The following is a 23,244-nucleotide window of genomic DNA, read 5'->3' on the forward strand; positions in this document are numbered from 1 at the left end:
TTTTGGGAGATGCAGAAAATAGCGTTTGTGTTCTGAAGTTGTCTCCGGAGCTTCGGATTACCCAGCCTAGCCATAAAAGATCAAGTAAAGCTGCTTTACACTGCTAGATAATGGAAACATCTAATCCTGCATCAATATTATCTAGTCTAAGTATAGTCACTCCCAAAGGTCTTGAGAAAGTTCCTTCCAGGTTTCCTTCGCTTAGATCCAATAAATGAAGACATTAGGGGTTGAGTCTTGGTTTTTCTAACGTAGCCTCTGCTTCTTTGTTAAAATCCCCCACCTGGGTCCCATACATGTGAAAAACAGCAAGTTTTCTATCAGCCAACGTCCTTGACCTTTGTGGAAAATTTTCATAGATGTGGCTAAAATAGCCTAAAGCAAAATTTTGGATTAATTTTGCTTCTTTTTTTCCTGAGTCAATTTTCTCCTTATGTATATAATCTCATTTGCAAGTGATTATATACCAGGGCCAATGCATTGAGGCCAAATGATTAAAGGCAATATTTCTGTTGCAAATGTTCCAATTTGGTAGCAATGGCTGGGGGGGGGGTTTGGAAATTGTGGCAAAAGTCGCAGTTTTGCAATCCAAGATGAAAATCAGATCTAAACCTCCTCATATTTTGTACAGGGGGGAAAAAAAACACATTCCTCTGAGCCAAGCCAGAAGCAAATGGTTCAATGTTGTTTGAATTATATATTTTTTTTTAAAAAAAAAGTCCTTGCAGTTAAATAGAGCCTGTATTGGGTTCTGCCAGGAATGACATTCAAGCATACTGGTTCTAATTCAGTTATTTTGGTCTTGCATTTTTCTTTGCTGTCTTTTTTTCCAGTAAATCTTGTGGCAGTTGTGCCTGCCTTTGTCCAGTATTGTCTCACTAGAGCCTTGTAAAAATATAGATATTTTATTTTGAAAATGCTGATCTCTGATCTGAACGAGCAAGGATGGGACGTACAAGTAGATGGGACCTCTTAGTTATCCTGAGACTAAACTTTTATTTATCTGGTTGATTGGTGTCGCAGAATTCTGCACAGAAATCAGATGAGACCAGCACAAGAAGCTCTATTTATTGCTAAATAAATCCAAATATTAAGTATTTTCCTTTAAGCTATAGCTTACAGTGGGGTAAAGAATGGATAAACAAGGGGGATTTCAGACCAGCAATACAGTTTGTTTGTTTTTTTTCTTGTGTGAATTTTATTTTTGTTGGCAAAAGCATGAGTGAAAAACTAGCTTCAGATAAAGGATCCCTAGGGCATCTCTCGAGAATCGTAATATGCCTATATCTCTGCACTTATGGTATATCTTAGGGAAAAGGCTGGGAAGAGAATAACCCATAGCATTCATTAAAATTAATTTTTAAAATGTTTACATCCAAATATTAGAGCTGCCTAATGACCTTCGTTTGGGCATAAATTAGAAATGTGTTAACAAAAAAAAAAAACCTCAATGAAATAAAAAGGGGGGGGAAAAAGGATAGGCACGTTGCTGGTGGTAAATTATTTAAAGAATGCTTATTTGTTTTAGCAAGCTATATCCCAGCACAGTTTGACTCATGATAATAAATTTACAACTTACTATAAATTTGTCCTTATGTCCTGCTTAGTTCAAAAAACCACAAAACCACTTCAGAAATTGAAGGGAAGAACCAAGTCCGAATTAGGGGGGAGACACATGCCCCCCTTTTGATTTTCTCGATAGAACTTTTTAAGTTGTGGTGGAATGCCAAAATTATGGAACAAATCAAGTGAGGGTTTAGTTCCTAGGGTTTTTCCCGTGGCTCTTTCATGGGAGAAGAAGATCCCATGGGGTGGGATAGAATATATTTTATGAAGTAGGGACCCCGTAAATCTTTGGGTATTGCCCACTCCAAAGCTGCCTCTTTGAATTTGACAGTTTGATGGTTATGATGATGTCCTACAGGCATGAACATCGTAACTTAAGTAAATCTTAAGTTATACATCTTGGAGTAGAAGACCTCTTCCAGCGCTGTTATTCTGTCTCAGCTGCAACAGATAAATCAATAATTAAGGCTTGTGAACTGTGATTTGTTATATGGGGCAAGTTCAGAAAGGGCTACCAACCTACCATGGGAATGATTCAGTGACCTAGATATGTTTAGCTTGCAGAAGAGTGTTGAGAGGGGACATAATAATCATCTTGAAAGATCTGAAGGATAGCCATCTCCTACAGAACTTGCTCTCACCTCTCTTCCAGATGGGAAGACTAGAACTAGTGGAATAAAATCTCAAGGATTAAACATTAGGAAGAGCTGTTTAATAGAAAGAATTGATTATCACGGAGTAGCTTACAGCATGGAGATGTTGAAATGTAAACCAGAGAATCATATATTAGGATGTTATAGTAAATCCTACAGTGGACGGAGAGTTGAACTGGCAGAATCTATAATTCTATACGAGATGGGGAGATGAGTCCCCGAATAATCTTTATAAATGCTTAAATACGTTTCCCCCCCCCCTTTTTTTTCTTTGTAGTGGCCTTCCATTGCCAACAGCACACAACGCTGTCCTCATACATTCCAGTGGAGGGTCTGGAAGCTCCAGTGAATCTGAAAGTAGTTCTGAATCTGATTCTGACAGTGAAACCAGCTCCAGCGACAGCGAATGCAATGAAGAATCACGCAGCGGCACTCCGGAGGTAAAACACCACAATGTCCATCTCCAGAATTCACCTGTCTGTGTAACAATTGGGTTTGCGAGGGGAAATTCCAACTCTTCTTAAATGAAAAATGTCTAAGCTTTTCGAGCAAAAGTGGAATCTGTTTAAAGTCGCTTGCCAACCCGTTTCCCGAATAGCTTGGGGTGGCTATCCACACTCAGACACACACACACAATTATTTGTTTAACTACACATATATAGGTTTGGGGAGAACCTGAGATATATATCCAGATTTTGACAGGTTGCCCTCCAACGTGTGTATGAACTGAGCCTAAATGTAGCAAAATGAAACAACTTAATCATAAAAATAAATACAGCTACTCATGTATTAAATAATTTTCCTCTTTTTTCACATGAAACATTCCAGTTTTGTAGTAGCATTTGCAGGGTTCCTGTGGCCACATTCACATGATCTACACCCTTCTCCTTGGAAAATAAAAAATGCCCAAATATTTTAATTTAAAAGATGGCATCCTAATTTTTAAGAAGAGAGGTTTTAAGAAGGGGGGGTAAGGAGAGATTGTGCAACCATTTGTCTGAAATGGCATAGGGTTTCCTGCCTGAGCAGGGGGTTGGACTAGAAGATCTCCAAGGTTCCGTCCAACTCTGTTATTCTGTTAATTGGCCTTACACCTTAAATGAGATGCACAGTTCTTCACTTAGGAAAGGTTGAGATATTATTGCTTGGAAATATTCTGAGATTGTAATTGATTGTGTGCTGAAAATAAATGGGTCATAACTACAAAAATACAAACACATATTTAGCAAATGCATATTTAGCCTACTTTAAAAGAAGAATGGTTTCCAATGCTCTCCCAGGAAGTAGTTGTTAAATTGTTTTAGTTTTTAGTTTTGTCTATATGCAGTCTTTCCCAGTCTTGGCAACAGGCATGTGGACTTCAAATCCCAGGATTCCACAGCCAACATGATGAGAATTCTGGGATTTGAAGTCCACATACCTGGAAGCCTGTGTGTCGTGGCTGCTTCGGAAAAGAAGGCTGGGCTACAAATGATGATCAAGTTTGTTGTCACTATTTGCAATGTGTCATCCTCAGCCTGAACCCCCCTCAGCTAACAAATGGCAGCTGGACAAATGGTTAAACAAAGTCAACCCTCACAACAAGACGATCATCAACAACCAACATGACAGTCACGGGGAGAACAGCGCTGCGTCCCAGAGCAGTGCCCAGGTGGAGGGACAAAACAAAGGGAAGGTGAACAACAGCTTGTCCCTGACCGATTCCAAAGACAGGACCTTGCGCAGCCCCATCCGAGAGAAAGCCAAACCCCGGGTGGCCCAGAAAACCCCGGCCGACGTGAAGAATTCCAAGCAGAAATCCCCCGTTCACAACGAGCCGGCCCCCCAAAGGATGACCGGGAAGAAGCAACCCAAAAAAGTCGAAAGAACTTCCAGTGCAGAAGATTACAACTGGCCCAAACCAAATATGACCACCAGCAGCACCCCCAAAGAAAAGGAGGCGCAAGAGAGCCCAGAGCAGGCCAAACTGAGGGCAAAGATGGCTGCTGGGAAGACCGCTCCGAGGAAGGAGCCCAGGGCCACCGCAGGCCCGCCTTTGGAGAAGAAAAAGTACCGAGGCCCTAGCAAAATCTTTCCCAAGTCGCGGGAGTTTGTGGAAACGGATTCATCCACCTCGGATTCGAACACCGACCACGAGGAGAGCCTGCAAGCCAAGAGCTTGCAGGGAGGGAGCGGCTCGGACAGCGGGATCAAAGCCAAGGACTCCAGCAGCAACATCCTGAGTGTCAGCAGCTTGATGAGCAACAACAGCAACACTTCGGTGGACCAGAATGGGGCGGACCTGGAGGAACCCCTTTTTTCACCTCTTCCCATCGTTCAGAATGAACCCTTGTCGCCCTTGAAGGAATTCGAAGAGCTCAAGTACCTTTGGGTGAAAATAGATCTGAGTTTCCTCTCTCGGGTGCCTGGGCAAGAGCTGGACTTTGAGAACATCTCTGGGAAGGTGGAAGCTCGAGAGGTCAACCTCAAGCATCGGCGACAGGCGCCCGACTCTCCTTTGCCCCCGGCTGAAAAACCGTCCGCTAAAACCAAAAGGAAGCACAAAGTAAGTTCCTTATCCTCGGCGTTCCTTTATTCACTTTCGTGAAGATAGGGGCCACTCAAAATAAGAGGAAAACATCAAGCTTTCTGAGATTGTCTACCTTTGCCTCCAGAAATTATTGGACCTCCAACACTGGAGGTTTTTAAGAAGAGATTAGGCAACCACCTGTCTGAAATGGTGTAGGGTTTCCTGCTTGAGCAGAGGGTTGGACTAGAAGACCTCCAAGGTCTCGTCCAACTCTATACTGATTGATTGGATTGATTGATTGATTGATTGATTATTGATTATTGATTATTGATGATTGATTGATTGATTGATTGATTGATTGATTGAAACAGTCTAGGGTCTCCTGCTTGAGCAGGGGATTGGACTACAAGACCTCCAAGGTCTCTTCCAACTCTATACTGATTGATTGGATTGATTGATTGATTGATTGATTGATTGAAACAGTCTAGGGTCTCCTGCTTGAGCAGGGGATTGGACTATAAGACCTCCAAGGTCTCTTCCAATTCTATACTGATTGATTGGATTGATCGATTGATTATTGATTGATGATTGATTGATTGATTGATTGAAACAATCTAGGATCTCCTGCTTGAGCAGGGGATTGGACTACAAGACCTCCAAGCTCCCTTCCAACTCTATACTGATTGATTCATTGATTCATTGATTCATTGATTCATTGATTGAAACAGTCTAGGGTCTCCTGCTTGAGCAGGGGATTGGACTACAAGACCTCCAAGGTCCCTTCCAACTCTGTTATTATTTGGCCAAAAATCCTGGGTGGGAACTTGATGGTGCCCCAAATTGGTGGATTTATCCCCAGATATCAACAGCATAGTTGGGTGTGCTTTGAATTGCCTTCTTCTGCTCTAAAGCCTACAGGTGAAATGAGTCAAGAAGGATCATCCACAGAGGTTGTCCACCATGTCAAAATGGCAGATGCAACCAGTAATGAAAGCTCCATCCCTTCTTAATGTACATTATACATCCATTAAAAGGAGAGTAGCTTTGATCACACAGTCACACTTACTATTTTAATGTCCTTAAACCCCCCCCAATGAACTCCTTTGGCCATGATTGTGGATTAATGGGGGTTTAGAAAGCCAGATCAGGCAATAAACGGAGTAAGGATAACATAAAGAAACACGGGTTATTTATTTGCATCCTTTCAACCAGAATTGCTTTCAAATGTTGGGGGAAGAAACAGCTAAAACTACTTTTTTCCCCCATCACCTGGAATAAGCATAATTTTTTAAAAGCAGAATACATTATTGGCACAGCCCTTATTAGAATAGAATTTGGGATATTGCACAAGAGAGAAAAAAGACTTGGGTAATCAAACGCCTCTCCTGAGTTTAATCTAATGCTACATCTTTGTCAGTTTTGTTTTGTTTTCTTTGGTTTTTACTGTTTAGAGCATTAGGACAAGATTCCTCTCCATTTTAAAAAGGCATCCATCCATCAAAGTCAAAAGCAGGCAAGCTTTCTGTAACATTTGCTGAGTGTTGTCTTTATTGCACATTGGAAAAAAAAATTGGGGGGATTTTGTTACATAAACACCTGTGATTTATCAAAATGCCATTCACTTAAATAAGCATCTTTTTTATTTTTCTTCTTTGCTGCATTTTTTCCTTCCCCAACCACTACTTGTAAAGCAGAATCTTTTGTGAGTCAAGAGGCAAAGCTTTATCGTGTGTTTTATATTATTTACATCCAGGGATGTATTGTTCAGGGTGGGATATGACTTCAAACTGAAATGTGCTTTTGGGACAGGAGAGGAAGGGGGGGGAGATCTGCAGACCGAATATTTGCAGCCAGGATTTTGCTTTTTTAACCTACCTACAATTGTCATTGCTGACACCCTCCCCCCAAAAAATGCCTGTTTTTAGCATTTCCTGGAAGGAAAAGAGAGTAAATTGGGACAAAAGACTGTCCTTCATCTCCTTGCTAAAGATGAAATAGGACATTTCACAAGCAACCATCCCTGACAGGTTTTACAGAATTAAACTGGGGTGCTAAAAATATTAGCTGAATCAATCTGGACAGTTTACAGTGCCAAGTGGCACTCATTCTAATTTCATGCATATTTGGGCAATCCAGAGATGGAAGGGCCTGTCTAGGCAAGAAAAATCTGGAGGGGAGAGAGAGAAAATGAAAGGATGGTGGGGGAGAGAAAGTGAGATAAAAGACTGTCAAAAAAAAAAAAACAGAGAGAGGAAAGGGAGAAAGAATGACACAAAGAGAGAAGTGGTGATTGAAAGCAAGCGAAGAGAAAAAAAATCATGGAAAGAGGAGATTGACTGATTGATTGATTGGGTGCTGTCAAGTCAGTGTTGACTTCTACAACCATGTAGACAGATGTTCTCTATGTCGATCTGTCCTAACCTGGTCTTTTAGGTCTTCTAATCGTGAAAAAGAGAGAGGGAGAGAGAGAGAGAGAGAATTAGAGGCCAGCATCAGCAGAGAGAAAGGGGACAACTCCACAGTTGATTCTAGTCCTATTGCCCCCCAACAAAAGGATGGTTTTTGACCCCACTCCTATAGTGAACAGCTATACTATAGTCAACTCATTCCAGTGGGGCTGGATTTAGTCCCAGATAGTTCCAAACTTGCCTAGGGTTCACCAAGTTCCACCCAACCAGCCTAGTCATGGAACTCCAAAACCTTCTCAACTCTCCCATTTTATCTATCTAGTACCCCATGAAAAAGATCTAGAGAGAAACCCATCTAGAAGACCAATCTTCTCCATTAGAGGAATCACGGCCCATGCTTTTGTCACAGCACAGAGCTCAAACACGGATTGCAATGGCCAAACCATGGCCATTTTTCTCTCTGCTCAGCCAGTGGAGCAGAAGTGAGGATGTCACGAAGCCTTGTCAATATTATCCTCTTGCAAGGTCTCATGGATACCACTTGAAGAAAGGGGGAGCGTGCGTTCCCCAAGGGATTCTTCTCCCGGTTGGTGAGAAATTTAGGTAGCTAGACCCACCAGTAAAGGTGATTCCGCTGGGATATGACCGTTTTGGGTTGCAAGAACAGTTTGATTTCATCCGTTGTTGAAAAGGTGATGCGAAAAAAAAGCATAACATTTCTGGTTTCTCTTGTTTTGATCGAAGCAGTCCGAAAACGTGGAGATGTTTGGCGACAACAAGAAACAACGCTTAGAAGAATCTTCGGCTTCTTGCTTGCTTCCACCCTGCATTTCTCCGATACCCAACCATAGGATAACCAACACAAAAGAGTATGTTTTTTTCCCCCTACGTTTTCACAATGGATCTAACAGAATTAGTCCAGGGTTTTTAGCTTCAGAAATTCCATGCAGTTGACAGACCTCGTTCCTGGTTTTATTTTATCCCTTTATTTCCCATATTTTGTTCAACAAAGAAATAGTTATGACTCCTGGTTACTATAGTCAACCTACAGGAGCTACTAGCTTCACCCTCCTCCCCCGGTTTTCTCTCTGTCAGGTCTTTAAACTTTAATTTGAAGGATTTATCTTTGACTGATATTTTTTCAACAAAATGAAACCTCCGTCATATTGTTGCACGGCAGTGAAATTTATATTGAGTAAGTAATCCCGCAATTAACTTAAAACTCATGGCTTTTAAAGCATTGTGAAATAAAACCAGCCCATTCCTAATCTCTCTTCTACCTGTCTAATTACTAACTCCACTTAATGCAAATGAATGTATCTTAATTTGCATTCTTTAGCACCTCCCCACCATCTTTCAAGTCTGAAAATGGCACCGATAACTTAAAGAGTGGGATCCATTTAAGGATGATGCGAATGTAATCTTTCAGCGACCTGTGTTTATCTTTCTCCAACTGCTTGCATCATCTTTTTTAAAATCTTATAGTTCCTGCTTTTACTAAACCCTACAGAATTAGCCCCCAACCTGATGTTTTCTTAATTTCAGCTTGTTTTCTAGGTCATTAATTTGATTCCTTTGAGCCCTGCAAATATCGGTATCCTGTGTTATAATATAATTGTGTTCATCAATAGTTATTTCCCCTATGCTAGGTCTACATTTCCCCCGGTCCCAGATGTTTCCAGTTGCCAAGCAATTTTTCTCCCTGGTTTTCTTATTAGTTATGTTTAACTGAGACTAGGATGGTGATGCGATTTGCTCTGATTATCCTCCAAGTTCGTATTTAACCCAATCATTTGCTACCTTTTGAATATCATCAGCTTTATTCGTGTTGTAAGGGTCTCAACACTTACAGAAGGATCAATAGGAAGTCTTCTCAATGACTTAGCACTCATGGTCATGGGTTCCTCATGAAGACCATGGCTTGTTTGGCCATGGTGGCCTAGAACCCAATCTCAGGACTCCGACTTGCTTTTGATCCAAGTTTTGCATGTCTGTGACCAATTGTGCTTATACCACCATTCATACAACCTTCCCTTTGCTGGCTAGTTTATCTTGTGGTCTTGAGTGCATATTCTAAGGCAGGGTTCCTCAGCCCCAGCAACTTTCATTGGTGGACTTTCACTCCCAGAATCCATGCTGGCTGGGGAATTCTGGGAGTCGAAGTCCACACATATGAAAGTTACGAAGGTTGGGGAATCTCAACAGTCCATTTTTATGGACTTCAACTCCCAGAATTCATGCTGGCTAGAAACTCTGGGACTTGAAGTCCATATGTCTGAAAGCTGCTGAGGTTGAGGAACTTCAGTAGGCCATTTTTATGGACTTCAACTCCCAGAATACATGCTGGCTAGGGAATTCTGGGAGTTGAAGTCCATAGAAATTGCTGAGGTTGAGGAACTCTGTTCTAAGGACTGAATTAACCGGAATGGATAAGAACATTCCAGTAGCGACTCCAATTGTTTTGTTTTTTTTACTTGCTAACGGCCACAATTTATTTATTTATTTATTTATTATTTGGATTTATATCCCGCCCTTCTCCTCGTAGGACTCAGGGCGGCTGACAATCAATTAAAATACATAAATAACAATTACAGAATTAAAATTAATTAAAAAGAAATATTTAAACGTAGTCCAATTAAAATATAATTAAAACCCCTCTAAAAATTACCCTAGGCCAGTCCTGCAAGCTGGAATAACCAAGTCTTAAGGGCGCGGCGGAAGGAAGGGAGATCAGGGATGACCCTGATCTCTGGGGGCAGTTCGTTCCAGAGGGTGGGAGCTCCCACAGAGAAGGCCCTTCCCCTTGGGGTCGCCAGCCGGCACTGTCTGGCCGACGGCACCCTGAGGAGACCCACTCTGTGGGAGCGTACAGGTCGATGGGAGGTAATCTGCGGCAGGAGGCGGTCTCGAAGGTATCCGGGTCCGATGCCATAAATAATAACTGAAATAGATGCTGCTTTCATTAGAAATGGACGAGGGTTGTTGAACACAGCCAGCTGAGGCGATTGAATTTCCCCCCAGTCAAGGAGCCAAGTTGCTTTCCTTTGCGTGTTTGTCTCTGATTTGTTCCTTTGAGGTATTGTAAATCTATAAAAGCCTGACACTGACTTAAATTGACTAAGAGGGAGACATCCATTCTTGTTGACTTAATTTGCTATTGAAAATTTGAGTCGATGATCCTGAAAAGTAAATGGCAAAGAATGCAATATGAGTTATCTGCGGAAGGATTAAAATCCAAGTAATCTTCATTGACTGGACTAGGACAGTAACGACAACAACAATAATAAAAATAATAATGATAATAAAAATAATAATAATAAAAATAATCCACGGTCGGATTAACATGTTAAAGAGTCAGCTGGATCTATCCAACTGGACTTTTATTTCCTTTTTTTTTCTTTATTTCTTTTTCTTCACAGCCAAGGTTTAAATGTAGGGTTGTTGTTTTTTTGTCCCGGGGAAGGAGTTGTTATTGGTAACATGGTTGATAAGTGAATCTGGCTTTCCCATTAGCTAGTCAGAAGGCCACAAAAGGGGATCACGTGACTGCAGGATGCTGCAACCGTCATAAATACGAGTCAGGTGCCCAGCGTCTGAATTTTGGTCACGTGATCCTGGGGACGCTGCTATGTTCCTAAGTGTGAAAAACGGTCATAAATCGCTTTTTTCAATGCCGTTGTCACTTCAGATGGCTGTAAATTGAAGACGGCCTGTATAGGTTTGCTAAAACGTGGTTGGTTTTCTTCCTTGACAGAAGCAACTCCATGAAAAGAATGACCAAAAAGAGGGAAGAAAAGCTCTTCCCACCTCCGCTGTCTCCTCTGCTTGACGAGACAGCCCCCCGGCACAACATCATGGACAACAGCTCCTTCGGCCAAGAGAACTCCCTACCAAGCTTCTTGCAGACCAACATCTGCTCCAAACACAGGAAGAATGAGAACAAGTCTTCCGTCAACTCCAAGGGAATCAGTGTAAGTGTCAGGCTGGAAAGACCAGATCCGATTCAACTGACTTATCAATAAAGGAGAATCTCTGGAGCTCAGGGTTGAACTGTGGGGTCCTTGGTGCTCTCTGAGCTTGGTGGTTTTCTTGCGGATGTTGCATGACCCAACTAGGGAACATCATCAGTGCTAGAAGGGAGTGGGGTGGGAGGAGGAGGAGGAGGAGGAGGAAAATGACTGTGGGGTCCTTGGTGCTCTCTGAGCTTGGTGGTTTTCTTTCAGATGTTTCATGACCCAACTAGGGAACATCATCAGTGCTAGAAGGGAGGAGGAGGAGGNGGAGGAGGAGGAGGAGGAGGAGGAGGAGGAAGACTGTGGGGTCCTTGGTGCCCTCTGAGCTTGGTGGTTTTCTTGCAGATGTTTCATGACCCACCTAGATAACATCATCAGTGCTAGAAGGGAGTGGGATTTGCGGAGAGGAGGAAGAAGACTGTGGGGTCCTTGGTGCTCTCTGAGCCTGCTGCCCCTCAACCTTCTTTCCTGCCCCTGGAATTGGGGGCTTCAGTTCAGTTCCATCCATGATCTTTCCCAGGGCAGTCCCCATGGTTGGGGATGAGCAACAGCCAGCATCCTTACTCCTTAGCCACCCATCGTCCTTCTTGAAATTGTTTTTTTCTACACCACCTACTCTTGACCGTGCTCGCTTTGGTCATGCAAAATTCAAGAGACGCTGCACAGCGCTGATCTTTAATCTGTGATTTAGCTTCTATGATTTTAAAAGGGCAGGGAATTCAAGAGTTATCTTTTTCCAGGGGCAGACTCTTCTGCTCTCGTCTGGCGCCGGGCCTAATCACTGGATACTGTGAATTTTTGCTTGCTGTTTGGCTTCTAACATTTTAATTTTAATAAGCCGGCGATGCTACCGGGCACCCATGCTGACATTACACCTTGGAAGAAGTGGGTGTTAATGATGCTGGGCATGTGAGTGGTATGGAGCCGATTGCACTTAATTAATTTGCTGAGCTTGACTTAGCAACATGCAGCCCAAGCAACGCAAAACAAAGAGCTGGATTTTAATTTCAAGGCACGCGCACTTGCATGACGGGACGTGTAAAGGTATTCTTAGCGTGAAGGCTGAGGCTGCTAATTAAAATTGTTTTCTGCAGGAGGAAGAATCTCACAGCAGGCCTTCCAATCCTTTGCTGGAATCCAGCCACCTAGACACCGATCTTTGGTTGACAAGTCCCACCTTCAGCAACGGGAATCCTGAATTGAGAAGACCCAAGATAACATTTGATGATATGTTAGTTACTTATTAGTAGGATCGTATTAGTATTTTTGTGGGTTTGCATTGCTTTGAAGCACTTTAGGTCTCGCAATCTTCTTTTTGTACACTGCCTGAGCAACTTTGATTGGGTTGAGTTTCATTGGATTGGGAGGGCCTTGAATAAGTTGTGACTCCTACAACCACATGCAGTTCTCTGGGCAACATTGTCAGAAATCGTTTGCCCTTATCTTTGTCCTAGAATCAGTGGTGGGATTCAGCCGGTTCGCACCACTTTGGCAGAACCGGCAGCTAATTTTTTATTGCCCAGGCCCAGAGTGGACTTCCGGAAGCAGCATCTACACAGAGAACTGGTTATTCACATATTTGAATCCCACCGCTGCCTAGAACTAAGACTGACCAACCTAGCTGGCACTTGTCCCTAAAAGAAGAGTTGGTTCTTCTCAATCCTGGCCCAGTTTTGAATGAAATCCAGACCAGGCCAAAACCCACATGGTCATTTTAGTCTTCTAAATAAAGCACGCCCTATAATTGTCTAATCTGATGTTGCCAAGAGATAAGCTGGAGGAACTCTGTGCAATGGCTAGAGATTGTACAAATGAAGAAATATCTTTTGTAGGGGAAGAAAATTTACTGTGCACGTATTAGACGTTTGAAATCTTCATACAGTTAGCAGAAGTCTTTTGCAGTCAGCTTCTTCCAAGATGTTCTCTTGACTTCCCAATCTGGTCGAGGGCTCTCAGATTCCCAAGTGGTCTCCTTCCCAAATATTTTCCAGAGCCTATCCTTCTTAGCTTCTGGGATGAGTCACAAGAGTGAAGAAAACAGAGTACCATGTATATTTACATGATTTTTCTTTTTTTTTAGAAGATGGGCAGGATTAAAGCAAGCCCTGTAAGAATTAAGTCTAGATTAGGCCAATGCAAGAGCTGAAATCCCATCAGCTGCTTCTTCTGACGTTGTTGTTGTTGTTGTGTCTTCCTAGGCTCCACAATGCTGATTATTACATGCAAGAAGCCAAAAAGCTCAAGCATAAAGCAGACGCCCTGGTAAGTCTCCAAGTATCCCTTTTCACTCTACCTGGTTGCGTTGCTGATTCAGCAGAGAAATGGTATACCAGACAGGATTGCAACACACTTGTGAGCCTTATTAATAGTGTCTTAAATGATGCTAATTATTAGTATGCCTGCAGCACCGTTCATTAACAGGTATGCCCATTGTGGGGGCAGTAATGGTTTTGTGGGATGCAGGCAGCACACAAAACCACACACCCTCCGGTCTGCGGGAAAACCTCTCTCCATGGAACCGGTCCCTGGTGCCCCAAAGGTTGGGGACCTCTGTTGTAGACCAGCCGAAGCCTCGTCTCAATTGTACGTCCACCTTCCTTTATTTTTCAGCTGGAAAAATTCGGCAAAGCGGTGAATTATGCTGACGCCGCTATCTCTTTCATCGAATGCGGGAATGCCATGGAGCGCGATCCATTAGAGGCAAAATCTCCGTATACCATGTACTCCGAGACGGTGGAACTGATCAGGTTAATGCCTTTTCTCTGATCCTTTTCCTCCTCCTCCTTCAACGCGTAATTATAACTTGCTTCATGTTTTTTCTTTAAGGATCATTGTGACCTTGTTAATGATTAGACCAAGGCATCTCTATCTCAGAAGCCATCATAATTAGTTCTTTTCGCCATTTTATTAACGCCATGGAAAATTCATAATTGATGGACGCTGTTCTTATAAATTAGCCCTGTTAGAGGATAATAAGGGTGTTGTATAATTTGCAATATTCGTATAATTAAAATTGAAATGCAGTGGATGGAAGCAAAGCATCATAATTTCATCGTTGGGCTGTGACATTTATATCGGAAAGGGTTAGTTTTATCGTTCCAAATATTTTAAAGGGAGACCGTTGGGGTCTCTGTTATAAAGCCTGCCTTTTTAGACTTTACCAATTAGCCATAAAATAATTGTTCCAAAATGAATTTTGGCAGATAAGGGCTTCATTTGTTTAGATATACCCAGAAAGGAAGAGGGGAGAGCAGAAATGCATCCAGTTTATAGTCAACACGAGTGTTCATATATTTATTTACTTAAAATATCTATATACTGTCACCTAGCAGAAAGTTCTTTAGTTCAGGGGTTTCCAAACTTGGCAAGTTTAAGACTTGTGGATTTCAACTCCCAGAATTCCCCAGCCAGCATAGATCAAAAGGAGCTTCCATAATCAGCATATCATAGCAGTGATGGGTGTGACAGCACACTAGTGTGAACAACACACTGCCATTCACCTGTTCCATTACTTCCTGGTAAATGAAGCTGCTGGAATACCTTAAAACTTTCTTACGCAAGAGTGAACTCTTTTCCTTATCCTTAACATAAGTGCTGTGAAATTGTATTAAGGCTCAGAATAATGATTTTTATAGGATGATCTGGTTTTTCAAAAAGCCGAGTGCAGGGAATATGGGAGTGGGAAGGTCCAGAGAAGTGAAAATGAAGATTGCAGAGAAGAGCAATGAAGATGATTAGGGGACCGGAGACTAAAACGTATGGAGGGTTGCAGGAACTGGACATGGCTAGTCTAGTGAAGAGAAGGACCAGGGGAGACAGGATAGCAATCTTCCAATATTTGAGGGGCTGTCACCAAGAGGAGAGATCAACCTATTTTCCAAAGCACCAGAAGGCCAGACAAGGAATAACGGATGGAAACTGATCAAGGAGAGATTCAACCTAGAAATAAGGAGAAATTTCCTGACAGTGGGAACAATCAACCAATGGAACAGAAGTTGCCTTCAGAAGTTGTGGGAGTTTCATCACTGGAAGATTTCCAGAAGAGACTGGACTGACATCTGCCAGAAATAGTGTAGGGTCTCCTGCTTGGGTAGGGGGTTGGACTAGATGACCTACAAGGTCTCTTCCAACTCTGTTATTCTACAAAAAGACAGATATTTCTCCTACTGTGTTCATTGAGGGTGGCAGCTGCTCTCTTGAAGGACGATGGAGGCCCTGGTGCCTGTTTACAACTCCGAGATCATTAAGTTGTGTCTGTGGCCACCACTGTTGTTCCTTGATGCCACCCATGCCACCTCTTCCTTCTCTCTCTGAAGGTACGCCATGAGACTTAAGAACTTCACCGGATCTTCTGCTACAGAAGGAGACAAGAAACTTGCAGTCCTTTGGTAAGACATCTTTCTCCATTGCCCTAGTTATTAAATCTGATTAAAGCTTTCGTTGAAAACCAGAATTTAGACTGTTCTGATTTCTCTCTCTTCCCTCGATATTCCTCACCATTTCTTCCTCTTCTATCCTTCTCCCCTGTGGCTTCATTCATCTTCCTCTTCCTCGTTCTGTTTCTTACAAGTAGTCCTTGACTTACACCCAGATTTAGGAGCAGAATTTCCATTGCTAAGCAGGGCAATCATTAAGGGAGCCTTTTGCAACCTTTTTTTCTCTCTCTCTCTCCCTTCCTTCCTTCTTTTCCTTTTCCTTCCTTCCTTCCTTCCTTCCTTCCTTCCTTCCTTCCTTCCTTCCTTCCTTGTTCCTTCTTTCTTTCTTTCTTTCTCTTCCTTCTTCCTTCCTTCCTTCCTTCCTTTTTTTCTTTCTTTCTTCCTTCCTTCCTTCCCTTCTCTATACTTTCATATTTGTCTTGTCTCTTTGTAAAAAAACGCTTAATAAAAATCATTTTAAAAATAGCTCTAGGTCAGTGCTAACCCAGTGTGGTTCTCCACTGTGGCTGGTGCCCAGAGATCACATCTTTTGGAAATAACGTCAACTTTGTGTTTGTGTGTGTTTCCGAATTACTATAGCTACCGCTGCTTATCCCTTCTCTATCTGAGAATGTTTAAACTAAAGAAGGATCACGCCATGAAGTACTCCAGATCCTTGATGGAATATTTTAAGGTAAATGGCATTTAATTGCTTTTTATGCAGAAAGGGCAAAACCCTCGTCATTAAGGGTTTGGGAGGAAACAGGGGTAGGAAAGAGTGGGGTGGATTCTCCTCCAAAGATCCCTTCAAAGAAACCCTTCCCCAAAGAAAAATAAAGGGTGACTTTGGAGATTTTTTTTTGCAAAACTGCTTTTTTCCCCAAAACCTACTTTAAGGTCTCTGCCACAAGGCTTGGCTCCAGAATTTTTATAAAGCGGACGTAAGGTATATTCAGTTTAATTGCCTCTCAGAACAGAAAATGCTACCCTGTCAGTGATTTTCCACATAGCCACTTTTGCACACACACACAAAAAAGTGCCATTTCTTTGTGTGTGTCTCTGTTTTGTGTGTGTGAATACATTGCAATAGATGAGCTACTATTGTGAAGCATTGAGAGTCATGCTGAAAGGTTTTGAAAGGTAACGTATTGTATTTATGGGCTCATGTAACACCGCCCATTGGATTTTTAAAAATGCAAGTGGTTATTTGGTTTGCTAAGGCCATTTTGTGCTTTCTTCCACTTAATTGACTCTTTCTCTCTCTCTTCTCTCTCTCTCTCTCTCTCTCTCTCTCTCTCTTTTTAACAGAATTCATCCAAAGTTTCACAGGCCCCTTCTCCTTGGGGAGGCAAGTAAGTATCCCTCGTTCTTGGAGGGGAATTGTAAAATAGGATATTGGGAAGAGGGAACATTCCTTGGTCGATGAAGATCTGTTGTTAGATTAGGTTTAATGTTCGGGGAAAGGGGTGTCGAAGTTTGACAAACAGAATGATAAATTTATACGGATTGATAGATCCCGTATTCTCCTTAAACCCAATTGAGGACCGTAAAGGAGTTGGTTAGGAAGGACCCACACCACTCCAGAAGAGTAAAGAAAAGTTTAGGATCAAAGTTAATGTCTCACTGGAAGTTTTAAAGAAGAGACTGGACAGCCATTTGTCTGAAATGGTATAGGGTTTCCTGCCTGAGCAGGGGGTTGGACTAGATGACCTCCAAGGTCCCTTCCAACTTTACCATTATTATTATTATTATTATTATTATTATTATTATTATTATTATTATTATTATTATTATTATTATTATTATTATTATTAAAAGCCAACAGTTATTCAGTTGATATGTGGTAACTGCTGTTAATAAACTGGAAGCATTATGGAACTCAAATGAACAATCTCTTCACCCTGTGTTCTGCTCTGATTCAGTGCAAAAGTAGCTGGTTTCAACCCTAAAGCTCAATTTTGTTAACCACATACATATTTGGGTCTGGTACACCCCGTGTTGTGCCACCTGTGCTCATAATCAAGCAGGCCGCACAGTTTGTGATCACCCAAGCTGAACGCACCCTGTCTACCATGAATTACGTGCCACCATGAGCGTCTGAGACCATAAAGAACAGGAGGCCTTGTCACAACAGAATCATCCATCACGCAGGACAGGTGCTGAGGTAGACAGAGAGGGGAGCAAAGGTAGGCTATGAAGGACAATTTATTTTCCATCCTTGAACTCTGGGCAAAGGATGCCTCTTGGAGAGCAGAAGAGGAGGAAGAAGCTGCTCCATCAGAACTCTTGAGATAACATGGATCTGGCGCAACGCAATGTTGTGTGTTGCCCAAGATGTTTCATCTCCTGAAGTGGAACTCAACACTTCTTCAAGACTAGGACTGACATGTTCAAACATTGGGCTTCATTATTGGGGTGGTCAACATTATTCTTTTTCCCCATTTCTCATCGTCCAGGATAAGCCGTTGAAGGCCACCAAGTACTATAGATCATGCGGGAAATAAGGGGTGGGTGTCACCATCTTCAAATATACAGTCGTAGTCCTCGTCTCAATTAAGCCCAACATTCTGTTGATATCTGTTAAGTGAATTTTGCCCCATCTTAACGTCCTTTCTTGCCACAGTTGTTAAGTGAATCACTGCAGTTGGTAAGTTAGTCACACCGCTGTTAAGTGACTCTGGCTTCCCCATTGACTTTGCTTGTCAAAAGGTCGCAAAAGGGGATCACGTGACCCCAGGACACTGCAACCATCATAAATATGAACCACTCGTCAACCCCCTGCTCAGGCAGGAGAACCTATACCATTTCAGACAAATGGTTGTCCAACCTCTTCTTGAAAACCTCCAGTGTTGGAGCACCTGTAACTTCTGGAGACAAGCTATTCCATTGGTTAATTGTTCTCACTGTCAGGAAGTTTCTCTTTAGTTCCAGGTTGATTCTCTCCTTGATTAGTTTCCATCCGTTGCTTCTTGTCCAGCTTTGGAGAATAGGTTGACCCTCCCCCCTCTTCCTTGTGGCAGCCCCTCAAATATTGGAACATTGCTATCATGTCACCCCTGTCTTTCTTTTCACTAGACTAGACATACCCACTTCCAGCAACTGTTCCTTGTAAGTTTTAGCCTCCACCCCCCTAATCATCTTTGTTGCTCTTCTATGCTCTTTCTAGAGTCTCAACATCTTTTTTACAACGTGGTAACCAAAACTGGCTGCAGTATTCCAAGTGTGGCCTTACCAAGGCCTTATAAAGTGGTATTAACACTTCATGTGATCTTGATTCTATCCCTCTATCTAGTGGGAAAATCTATAGATATGTCTGAGGTCACATCCACATTATATGGATTTCTCGGATTTTGATCAGCTTCCAATGCGTATTAAAAAAAATAATTCAGTTTCTGAAGTCTTGCTTGAATGTAAAATTCTGCTAGGGGCAGCTGTCCCATAGTGCTCTAAGCTGGCAGATGTTTTCGTAATTGTTGGTGTTAAAAGAAAATTCACGTGGGAGGGTTAGTGAGCGCCAAGTAGATAACTTGAAAGACAACTTCATAGAAAACACAGCCCAGGTGATTTGATGCCAAAGAATGTTAAAGCCCTAAGAATTCCTGCAGAAATATAGGATTAATGCTCTATGTGATTCCTTCTACCACCCAGGAAGGGGGTTTAAGAACAGATTATGGGGAAATAGGCCAAGCTATTGTAGCAAATTGAATTTTTTCTCCCCATCAGTTATTAGCCAATAATTCAGACTGTTTCCTAAATGGAGTGGGAAGATCACAACATTTTGAGGATCCTTTGTTTTATTATTATTCTATTATTTTCCTGTTCCTCCCCAGAACAGATGTAATTCCAGTTGTTCATCTAGCAAAATCATTTAAAATTCTACCTGTCATATCAAACCTTTCTCATACAAAATAATGTCACTTTTCCCTTCAATGCTGTCATAGAATCATAGGCCTGGAAGGGACCATGGAGGTCTTCTAGTCCAACCCCCTCTCCAAGGCCCCACAACAGTTCAGGGTTGAAAGGTCACTTTGTTTCCCGGCTAAAGGTAGCCTTGGACCATGATCTCCCCAGTCTTTGACCAACACCCTATTAATTACACCATATTGCTTCTCTTGTGACTTGTGAGAAGGGGCCTTAGTCTTCATCCCATCCTCACCTCAGTTGGTGGAAATCACATCAAGTTTTGGTAGCAGTTCCAATGATGATGATATCCACAAAAGCAGTAGATGGAATACCATCCTACCAATAATCAATAGTCAATGGAAGTAAAAGAGATTTATTAACAGGTCCCAAAATAGGACTATGTTAACTCTTTGTTGAATGGGTGAATTCTTGAAGGACAATTTCGAACTGAGATGGGACAGCTTAAACTCCATCTCAGTCTACGTTATGATATTAAGCTAGATTAAAAAAAATCAAGACTACAGGCGACATGCTTAGCGTGAATATTTTGACCCTCAGTAGCCTGCTGTTATTTTTCATCATCCATCATCATCATCATCACTGTTTGGCATTAATCCTATCAAATTTCACATCGGCTTTCCAAAGTAGGCTATTGCATTCCTTTTCTCTTCTTTTCTTTTTTGTAATATTAGCAAGAGACAGATGCTAACTATTCAATCTGAAAAAATAAAATAAAATGAAATGGCTGACAGAAAACGCACTTGTCACAATATCCAGCAGATTAATTGTCAAGCACAATGGAATAATGTTAATAAAATATGCAAATTAGATACAGCCTTTGGGCTCATGATTGGCTTCCATAGGGAATCTTGGGATCTGAGAACATATTGCATAGCTGGATTCTTTTTTAATTTAGCAGCCTGAAAATAATCTTCGCAGCAGGAAGGGAAATTTGAAAGACTTTTAAGGGGGGAAAAAAAACCCGAATTGTTTTCGTTTGCCCTACTTCACTTAGGTGTTTATTAATCAACCAACCATACAGAGTAAACAAATTCTACTGAGGACAGCAGTTAATCAAAGATTTCTCTTTGGAACATTGCCCCTAAATCCCTTTGGGATGCCACTATAAGATTTGGGGCTAAAAGATAGGAATTTATAGCAATATTATATGTATTTGTTTAAAAGGTGCTCTTGAAAGTACGCTGAATAAGAAGAATGCATCTCCACAAGTATATTGAAAGAGACCTACTGAAACAAGATGGCTGACCGGGATTTTATTAGTTAATAGTTTGAAGTTCCTCCTGGTGCATCAGGGCTAAGAATGCCCAGGGAATTCTGGGAAATATGCTTTCAACTATCTCTTGGAGATCCCTCATCTCTTCCCCTCCAAAGAGGGAAACAGTGAACAATCAGGGTTGAAGCTAGATAGTGGTTGATCATCCCTGTCTAGAGATGGGGGGAATCAGATTAAATGTGTGTTAAGGTGTAGTTGCATTTTCTTTCTTTGACTTTTAGTTTCATGCTTCAGTGCTAACACAGAAGTAGGGAAATCCATCCAACGTTGGTTAGGCTATGGTTCCAAGGAACCACCAAGTGGTCTTCTCCACCAAGACCTCTTCCACCAACACTGATAGAGTAAGCCACTTGTACAGAAGCAGAGAGTAAACCCTTCCAGCACTGATAATGTTACCTAGTTCTGAGGAAGAACGGAAGAAGCTTCTTGAGTGAGAAGCAAAATGTTTTCAAAGAAAAAAACCCCAAGAAAGTCCAGTTGCCTTTTGGAAAAAGCAGCGTTGGGACAACCATGAGTTGGATGATTGAGAATCTCCCTAGACATTTATCCAAGCTCAGAGAGCACCAAGGACTCTACACTTAGACTTGTTTGGTCAAGTTGACTAGATTAGGTCTGCTTCACAACCAAAGGTGTGATAGAAATCGAATCCACTGGCTCTTTATCATGTTCCCAGGAGCACAGAAACGCCCTCCCCCATGTCTCTGAGCCCCTCGCCCATCAGCAACCTTGGAAGTACCACAAGCACGGCAGGCTCCTCTTCGGTGGGGACCGTCAGCATCCCACAACGGATCCACCACATGGCTGCCAGCCACGTCAACATCACCAACAACGTCTTGCGGAGCTATGAACATTGGGACATGGCCGACAAACTGACAAAAGAAAACAAAGGTATCTTCCCCTCGTTCTTTTTCTTCCCTCCCCCCCCCCGGTTTGAGATCTGCTAAGGCTACATTGATAACGCTTAGACCCAACGGCTCTTATCTTGCAGGTTAGCAGAACACGCTGGCTCACTGACTGGCTTTGTTACTGTTTGTGATGAGGATTACTCTTCACCAAAGGGGGAGTCAATGGACAGGAAGACTGTTTCTGTATTTTTCCTTCTCATAGACTAATCCTCTGAAGCATATCAGCCAGGGCTCCGAGTGTGAAGAGTAGTTGAGAAAAGGAAGTGTGGGAGGACAGGATGGTGCCCTGTCCTTTTAAGACCTCTCTTAAAGGGACCCAGTAAAAGACCAAACTACACCCACCCTTATAAAATATAAAGGCTCACTAGAGTGTCAATACTTGCCATTATATATGGTCCCATGTCTGAGCTCAGACAAGAACATGGGAATTTAGCACTCTTGCCAAGGTTTCATTCATTATTGCTAATCCCTGCCTTATTCTCTTCAAAACTAGAGGTTCTGAAGTCCTACAAGCCCATTAGATATAAGTTCTAAGATGATAGATAGATAGATAGACAGACAGACAGACAGACAGACAGACAGACAGACAGAGAGATAAATAGATAGATTAGACAGACAGATATGATAGATATGATGGATGGATGGATGGATGAAGAGAGAGAGAGAGAGAGAGAGATGACAAATGGAAGACACATAGATATGGATGTATAGATAGACATGGAGAGATAGACATCAGGGGGAGGAGAAAATTGGGAGCATAGAAAACTAACCAATAAATTCCATGCCACTTGCTTTGGGGATATACTGCCCCCCGCCCCAGTAGACGAGCAGAAAATAACATTTCTCTCTGTTTTTCAGAGTTCTTCATAGACTTGGACTTGGTGATGGGTCCGTTGACACAACACAGCAGTATGACCAACCTGGTCCGTTACATTCGTCAAGGACTCCATTGGCTTCGCACTGAAGCCCACTTGTTGTAGTGATGGCCATGCCACCTGTCACAACTCCATCCCGTTTCCTTCATCGGCGCACAGGTGATCACCGATGGACGGCCACACTTCCTCCTGTAATTGTATTCATAGAGTTTAATTTTGTTGCTGTCTCTCTTTCTGTCTTATACAAAACACAAACTATTCTATCCGTCCGGAGTGGAATTGCCATAAATGGAAAAATGTAGCTTCCAAGCAGGGTACGTGTTCCTCCTGTTGAACCAGCGTTGTTTATTTCCTTGGCCTACGAATAGATTCTAGATTCTGCCAATATTGCCATCCGTAACATACAGAACGGTCAATCCCTGCAGTATTGCACTTTGTTCGAGAAATATATTTGGGGGGAAAGGGTTAATAATATTTTGATGGCCCCTTTCTGAAAATTCTCATGCCTGCCAATTAATGCAGAGAAACTCCCTCTTCCCAACACAATGTTGTCCTTCTGATACAAACCATCCCTTTTCTCAGCTTAATCCTGACTTGTTACTAGACAAGAGGTCATTGTTACAATTGCAGAAGTGTGGTCCTTAAACAACTGTAACTTCAAGCATTTCCACGCTGCCTTAAACACCGGCACATAAATACACAT

At 42.1% G+C, this 23,244-nt stretch overlaps 1 protein-coding gene across 1 annotated transcript in view; it reads left to right on the forward strand.

The window, feature by feature from the left end:
* The window catches only part of AFF2 (AF4/FMR2 family member 2), a 263,663-nt gene extending 240,856 nt beyond the window's left edge, over positions 1–22,807 (forward strand). Inside the window, exons 10-21 of the mRNA XM_015820688.1 lie at positions 2,497–2,659; positions 3,736–4,764; positions 7,884–8,005; positions 10,891–11,107; positions 12,244–12,380; positions 13,348–13,411; positions 13,760–13,896; positions 15,466–15,537; positions 16,165–16,258; positions 16,873–16,916; positions 21,435–21,649; positions 22,525–22,807. Coding sequence (XP_015676174.1) covers positions 2,497–2,659; positions 3,736–4,764; positions 7,884–8,005; positions 10,891–11,107; positions 12,244–12,380; positions 13,348–13,411; positions 13,760–13,896; positions 15,466–15,537; positions 16,165–16,258; positions 16,873–16,916; positions 21,435–21,649; positions 22,525–22,646 — 2,416 coding nt within the window. The 3' untranslated portion in view covers positions 22,647–22,807. The remainder of the gene's footprint in view (positions 1–2,496; positions 2,660–3,735; positions 4,765–7,883; positions 8,006–10,890; positions 11,108–12,243; positions 12,381–13,347; positions 13,412–13,759; positions 13,897–15,465; positions 15,538–16,164; positions 16,259–16,872; positions 16,917–21,434; positions 21,650–22,524) is intronic.
* The last annotated feature ends 437 nt before the right edge of the window (positions 22,808–23,244 follow it).

This window comes from Protobothrops mucrosquamatus, unplaced genomic scaffold (genome assembly GCF_001527695.2).
Source record: "Protobothrops mucrosquamatus isolate PMUCROS unplaced genomic scaffold, P.Mucros_1.0 scaffold1161, whole genome shotgun sequence".
In the NCBI taxonomy this organism is placed as follows: domain Eukaryota; kingdom Metazoa; phylum Chordata; class Lepidosauria; order Squamata; family Viperidae; genus Protobothrops; species Protobothrops mucrosquamatus.